The sequence below is a fragment of the Vigna unguiculata genome, chromosome 6 (assembly GCF_004118075.2).
Source record: "Vigna unguiculata cultivar IT97K-499-35 chromosome 6, ASM411807v1, whole genome shotgun sequence".
Taxonomy (NCBI): Eukaryota; Viridiplantae; Streptophyta; class Magnoliopsida; order Fabales; family Fabaceae; genus Vigna; species Vigna unguiculata.
Genome location: NC_040284.1, coordinates 12379714 through 12387864, shown reverse-complemented (window position 1 = coordinate 12387864; position 8151 = coordinate 12379714). Strand labels below are relative to the sequence as shown.

The 8151-nt window shown below is 34.1% G+C and overlaps 1 protein-coding gene across 1 annotated transcript; it reads left to right on the top strand.

Moving 5' to 3' along the window:
• The first annotated feature begins 289 nt into the window (after window positions 1-289).
• LOC114186865 lies at window positions 290-6472 on the top strand. Its single transcript, XM_028074908.1, has 2 exons — window positions 290-527; window positions 6282-6472. The coding sequence occupies exons 1-2, from the start codon at window positions 362-364 to the stop codon at window positions 6428-6430; spliced, it is 315 nt and encodes a 104-aa protein (XP_027930709.1). The 5' UTR covers window positions 290-361; the 3' UTR covers window positions 6431-6472.
• The last annotated feature ends 1679 nt before the right edge of the window (window positions 6473-8151 follow it).

The following is an 8151-nucleotide window of genomic DNA, read 5'->3' as shown; positions in this document are numbered from 1 at the left end:
TTGTTTTTTATTTATCTATTTTATTTATTTTATCTTGTTTTATTTTATTTTTATGTTTTTTTATTTTTACTTTACTTTATTTTATTTTATCTTATTTTAATTCCAATTTCCATTTTATTTTACTTTCACACTATTTTGTTTTTCTGCTCTTAAAAAAACATATAAAATATATAAATAAAAAAAATAAAAATAAAAAATAATAATGAAAGTCATTTGACTTGACTCTGCCATGCAAAATATGGCCAGATTCATACGTTATCTTGTTATTGGGGGGTTTGGACATAAAAAGAAGAAAGGTTGGGTATTGGTGTATCACTATGGCAGGAACCAGGGGAGGCAGTCTGAGCATAGCAGTGCAGCTATGGCTAAAGTGCAACTTTCCACACGAAAGGGGGAAGACGAATTTGGGGGGACAATTTCACAAGCTTACACAGGGAAGAAAGCAAAAAATTGGGAAAAGCAGATATACAGAGGGAGGAGAACGAAGAGCACACTCGGGGAAATTGGCACACCGAGAGCTTCAAGAGGTATGGTTGGTGCCTTCATGATTTGTGTTGGCTTTGTTGTGTTTTGTTCCTAAATGAACGTGATATAATGTATGCGTGTGCGTTTCTCGCATCATTCTTTTATCTATTTAGTGATGTACTAGTGTTCAAATATTGTTTTGCTTAAGTGTTGGAGAAAACCCGTACTTCACTTCCCTCTCACAGTCTTATAGTACACAGTCTCATACTACAAGAAAACCAACCTATAACACACTCTCACCAGTCCATTCTCCCTCACCTCATATGTGCACGCATAATCTCCAAATCAATTTTATCCACCACCCCATTATCCTCTATGTTTAATCTTCGTTCAAGACCCACCATCTTCAGCAACATTCTCAGCTCATTCTCTCCACCAAAACACGATCCGTATATACGCACCAACCATTACACCTTCATTCGACTTAATTCATTTCCCCCAAGCGCACCAAAACCTTTGCATCCTCCCGCATAACCACCAAAACAGAGCCCCAACCGAACCCACAGCCGCAGTTTCCTTCCATTCATCCAACGCCAAACTTTTCTTCCTCATTTTTTCCATCACAATCAGATTCATATGCCCACACTAGCCTCCAATTCATTCAAACCTGCAGACACACCAAACAAAACAGTCCAATACTCCAAATCCATTCTTCTACCTACACCCTCATCTCCATTGCTCACCTGCATAAAATCAAAATAAAAAAACAGAGAACCGAAATCCCAATGCTAGTGTCAAATATTCCCGCTTCATCTTCCCCAATCAGTCATATCCAATCAAACCCAAACGATGGCTTCCCCAATCAGTCATATTCTCTTTGTGTTAACAATGAATTGATGGCTTGCTAGAAGGACGAGTTGGTTGGTTGAAGATGGACAACGATGGATGATTGGTTTCAACTCCCATTTCATTTCTACTACTTCGCAATGACAATATCAATCATTCAATCCTTAAAATTCATCAACTTACCCCCTCTATTACTAGCCCCAAACTACAAGCCCACAAATGACAAAAGGTTAACATCGATAAAAAGGCAATTAAGGAGAGACAATAGTCTTTGTTTCACTTATGATGACAAATTCTCTTCTAACCATAAAGGTCCTAACAAGCGACATTTTGTTCTTTAGTGGGAGAGGAAGAAAAACCAAAATGGTGACCTAAACCACTTGATTCAAAAGAATTTGGTGACGATACAGAATAGTTAGACAATCATTTATTTTACAACGCACTTAAAGGCTTTGTAGGGTTAAGGACAATGTAATTCCAAGGAACAACAAATGGGACAACAGTGCAAGTTTTACTCAGTAGTGACAGCTCAAATAACTTCCTTCAACCACGAATTACACAATTCTTGAAATTATCGATTGAACTAGTTCCATATTTACAGGTTCTAATTGGGAATGACAACTCCTTACTAGTAGAAGAATTTATCTAATAATTGGGAGTGAAAATTCAAGGACACACTTTGAAATTTGCTATCAGCTTCAGGTGCAGATTTGGTGTTAGGGGCTGCTTGATTACCTATAATTGGACCAAACCTATCTAATTATAGCACCTTGTCCTTGAAATTTTACATAGGCATCCAGTTTATTACATTACACGGTGAAAAACAATCTTTGCCACAACTCGCCCAATTTAATTATATATGAAAGGTGCACAATACCGATGTAATTGTTGAATTATTTGCCTTACAATTTTCAAATAGTGAGGGCTTTAAATATTAGCCACTTGAATTACCATCAACCATGGACCCATAACTCGCTATGCTACTACACACATATAAATAAGTTTTTTGACATTCCAGTTGGGTTGCCTCCAACACAATCTCAAAATAACTCCATTCCCTTAATCGAAGGAGTTGATCCAGTGCAGGTGAAGCCTTATAGATACCCACATAGTAGGAAGGATCAAATAGAGAAGATGATAGCTGACATGCTAAAAGAAGGAATAATTATGATGATCCCCTATCATTCTTGTAAAAAGAAGGATGGTACATGGAGATTTTGCACGAATTATCAAGCCTTAAACACCATCTCAATTAAAGATAGATTCCCTATTCCAACTATGGATGAGTTAATCGATGAGTTATATGAAGCAAACTAGTTCTCTAAATTTTATTTAAGGTCTAAGCACAAAACAACTTTCCAAATACCCCAATGTCATTATGAATGGATTATTTTACCATTTGGTCTCTCAAATACTCCGACTACATTCCAATCTAACAAAATGTTCCTTTGGACTCCAAGAGCTTGATTATGTGGGTTGTACAGTATTGGGTAGTGGAATAGCAATGAATCAAGAAAAGGTCCAAGTTGTCCTAAATTGGCAGTATCCAACGAATTTTCACCACTTTCCTTATAACCATTGGTGGTGGGGAAGATGGTGGGGTTAGAGTGATGGAAGACCAAGGATGGGGTGAGGGTCACGTTGTCGAAGACAATGATGGTGGGTGTGGAAGTGCAGACCCTTAAAACTTGTATTATGTAGTTTTTGCGATGTGGGTGAAGGATTTAGGTGTTGAGATAAAAAGCCTTTCATGGTGGCCTGTGATGGAGAGAGGTTGGGCATTATCACGTGGTGTTGTCTCAAACTTGGGATGGAGAAATTCATAGTGTTAAGAAGTGGACTTTAAGCCTACCTAACCCCACAAAATTGGCTTGTAAGTTGAGGTTTACACCCACTTATATACTCTGAATTGGCCTTATCTCTAGTCGATGTGGGAATTCCAACACACACCTCACACCAAGGTTTATACATCTCATCTCGTGCGTGGGACTAGACATTAATGGGTGGTCCGATAGTTGGCGGAACGATATATGTCCAACAATCTCGCTAGGATAGGCTTTAACAATGGCTCTAACACCATATTAAAAAGTGGACTTTAAGCCTATCTCAACCCCACATATTTCAACATGCATGACATCTAAATTGTGACGAACCATATTAGTAGACCAATAAGGTAATTCCCAAAATATGCTCTTCTTAACCCAATTATGTGTTTTACCAAAGTCGGGTTGCTTTTGCTTGCTTGATTTCAAGCCAAACGTAACTTTTTGAAGTTGATTTACTTGATTTATTACATCCATGCCACTAAATTCTTGTGGTGGTAAAGACTTCTCAACTACCGACTTCTCAACTACCGACTTCTTATAAGAGCATTGATCACGATGAAATGAATGATTGATAGGTAAAAATTGACGATGACAATCAAACCAACAAGGTTTACCACCACTCTTCAAAGTAAATGATTTAATGTCCCCCATACAATATGGACAAGCAAATTTTCCATGAGTGCTCCATCCAAACAACATTCCATAAGCTGGAAAATCATTTATTGTCCACATTAATGTTGCTTTCATAATTAAATTTTATTTTTTCCATGCATCAAAAGTATTAATTCCAATATACCACAAGATCTTTAACTCATCGATTAGAGGTTGGAGATAAACATCTAAACTTTTACCAAGTGATTTGGGTCCAGGAACCATAAGAGTAAGAAATATGTATTCCCTTTTCATACACATGCTTGGAGGAAGATTGTAAGGTGTTAAAAAAATTCGCCAACATGAGTATGGGCTACTTGAATTACTGAATGGATTAAAACCATCCGTGCAAAGTCCAAGCCTGACATTTTGTGGATCTAAAGCAAACTTAGGATGAGCTGTGTTAAATTTTTTCCAAGCCTCTGCATTAGCTGGATGTGTCATCATTGATTCATGTTGGCGTACTCCATCTGCATGCCATTGCATATATTTTGAAGTATTAACAATCATAAAGAGGCGTTGAAGTCTTGGAATAATGGGGAAATATCTTAACACTAAGTAAGGCACATCCTTGTTTTTTGTTGTTGTCTTGGGTTTAAATCGCGATTCTTTACACATTAAACAAACATTCTTGTCACTGTTTTCTTTGTAATATAGCATACAATGATTAGGACATGCATCTATCTTCTCATATCCTAATCCCAATTCACTCAACATTCTCTTTAATATGTACAAATTTTCAGGCAACCTTTCTAACTCTGGAAGCATGCTTTTGATTATAGCAATCATTCGATCATAACAACTAACACTCATGTTAAACTCAGACTTCAAGTTTAGGAGTTGTGTTACTACTGACAATCTTGTATGCTTCTTACAACCATCCCATAAAGGTTCATCAGCATTCTTTAATAAGTTAAAAAACTTCTTAGCTAGTGGATTTGGATCCTCTTCCACCTCTTGTACTTCTAGATTTGATCTAGCATGGAAAGCATTCATAACCATATCATGATATGGATTTTTACTTCCTTTAGCACGATCTTGGACAACATACGCACCATTTGTCCACCTTTCTTCACCATGAAGGGTCCAATTTGTGAACCCATCCATAAATCCATGGTCATACAAGTTCTTTTCCACATTAAATGATATATCCCAATAACGATTCCTACATTTTCCACATGGACAAGGAATGTGCCCTGTTACATCAGCATATTTCGGATCTCTTTTAGCTACTTGAATGAAGTCATCAACACCATTTCTAAATTCCTCAATTATACTACCAAATTGATCTTTTCTTCGCAACATTCATCCTTTATCAGGTCTCATTGTCCTTGCAGATAGTTTAAACATTGACAATAATTGAAGACATAATTAAAATTAAGAACAAAAATTAGTTAAAATAAAGTAAATATAAGTAAACATTAATTGAAGCAAGATATTATATCTGCCATATCTATTTTTACATAAGAAAAGCAACCAGAATTTGAACAATATTATAGTATTGGTACTCATAAAATTGAACATATAATTGTCATTTAATTAAGAGAATATGATATTCATACATCAGTTTCTCATAATTAATACAAACACTCGAAAGTCTTTGTTAATAAGCCAATCTTATTACTCAAGTAAATATAATTAGTATTTTAGAAAAATATATGCAAGTATGTAATGTTTTATTATTTAATATACCTAAGAAAACCAATGAAAAAATGTGGAAAGATATATAACTTCTATTATTTCTTTTGTTATGCTATAAATTGAAATTGTTGCAGTAAAATATAAATTTATTAGTCTTTTTAAATTTGTAATTATAAATTCACTAAATAATGAGATATATGGTTAAATACTATAAATCTCATAATAAGTAGGCTTGAATCTTAAGTTACATTTTATCTTTTTTTTTATATGTGCTTAATAATTAGTTTATAAATATAATAATTAATGTTTTCTCAATGAATATGCATTAAATCTATAGTACTGGAGAGTACTGAGGACTTTATTATTTAATTGTGTACCACACCAGCCGGCCGAGCCGAGTAATAACCATAAAACCCGTCTGTGTAACTACCAAGGATGTAAATAATAACAATCACCATACACACCCTAAAGTGAATCAAAGTATCCGGCCTAAGCCGCTAAGGCGCAACATCGACCGAACACACTAAAAGAACAACAGCGGCCTAAGCCGCTAAAGAGTAACCGGCCTAGGCCATTAACTGTAGGAAACTAAGCAAGGACTTGGCAAATTCAGAACATCAATAGTAAGACTCACAGGGCCCACGATGATCGAACTAAGGGGTCTGGGTTAAGGCCCAAGCCCACTTATAGCCCAAACGAGGGCCTAGCCCATGACGTGGTCAGTCATAATTAATAATCTATAAATATGCATGGACCCCACGGATTAAAGGTACGCATTCATTACTCTCTTAATCACGAGATTTGACTTTCTTAGAGATTTTGCTGACTTGAGCTTCGAAGTCTCTTCTGCAGGTAACCCCCTCGGTCCAAACCGATCACACCGAGATATCCATAGGCGACATGTATTGGCCAAGAGGAAGCCTACTGAGGAGATAGTAGACCTGAGTAAGGTAGCACTTGTGTCTGACATATCTTATTTGTTCTCTACAGAAACAAATTGAAAAGATAACTAATAACTTTTTGGATAAGCCAAACTAAAGTAAAGGAACATAACTAATGTGAAGTATCTCATTTAACTTCATGTTTCATGCAATCACAAGACTATTTTATTTATGAAACAAATAAAGGACTATTACTCCAATGAAAACAACTACCTAACTAATTAAGAAAAAAACCATGTCGAATACCTTCTTTAATGAAATTGAACATTTAAGATCAAAGACTCATTCTTAAACGCTATATTAGTAGCTAGGTAATAACAGAAAGAATAAATGACTGCATCCAATTTCATAAGGCCAACTTATTTAACCTTGGAAGAGAACCACTCTGTAGCAGATATTGTTGACCAGTAACTGTTGTATTATTATCAGCAAAGAACAAAGTAGCTCTATGAATTTGTCCCCTCTTTTCTTAAACACACGTATCTTTGATTTATTTTTTCCTTAATTTCAATTATATAATCTTTTAATAATAATTTAAAAGTACTCCCAGTTAAGGCTAAACGCCTAATGTTTTGACAATTAGCAGCACCTAATGTGGAAGTTGGGATTGAGATATAACACTCTTTTTCAAGGAAAAGTATAAATAACAGTAACATGGAAATATTTTAATGAAAGTTTGTCATATGAAATCATAAATCTCTATATAAACCAAATCATGCAGATTTCTGCCGAAAGGAAGCCATATGCGGGGAAACAAACAGTGAAGATACATAATAGTGAAGAAAATAGTCATAAGAGGTAGCTACCAACTTATATTCATAAGAGCAATTATGGCAGAACAACAAATCATACAAGCCCCGACGAAATTTCAGTTTGGAGTGGAAGATTAATTCAACGAAATTTCAAACCCTAAAAATTTAACGAAATACCTGTTTTGATTAATCGAATCAAAGGCTCCAACGAATTTCAGATTTGGAATGGAAGATTGAAACCTTGGACATCAACCAACACCATGCATAGATTGAACGACGCCATGAGCTCTTAAACAGAAAAGTACTGTCATGAATGAGTGAAATACTAAAGATGGAATAGTGAACAGCAATGAGAAAATGGCGAAGGAAGGAAAAGTTGGGAGTAGAAGAAGCAATGTATGAGCAAATTCAAATGGAGGAAATATGAATCGAAAAATGTCATAGAGGGTTTGAATGCCGCATTTGATGAGTTTGGAAGAAGAAAAACAATCACTCTTTGAGATATTTCACTATTGCTGATTCCACCATTTATCACGTACTTCTTCTTTTTTTTATTTGGAAAGCCTAAAGCGAGGGAATACTGTTGTTGATGTTACCATACGAATTACAAGTTTTCATATATTTCTAACTTTTAATTTCTAAAAATATTGTATTAGATAAATGTTATTTTTCATTTAAAAAAATGATATTTATAAATTAAAAATTAAGTTATATATAATAAAGTACATCTTGATAATCTATTAGTATATTAGTTTTTTTATTGTTTTTCGTAAATTTATTTTCCTCATAATAATATTTTAAATATAATTTCTATTTGTTAGTTATGGATTAATAAAATCATTTTGTCTTATTTTATTATATATTTTAATTAATTTATTAATATTTATATTTATCATTTACATTTTAATATATAATACTATATTTTAAAAAATAATTTTAAAATATTTAAATTAAAAGTAATTCAAAATATTTAAATTTAAAATAATTTATAATAATTAAATTAAAAATAATTTTGCAATATTTAAATTA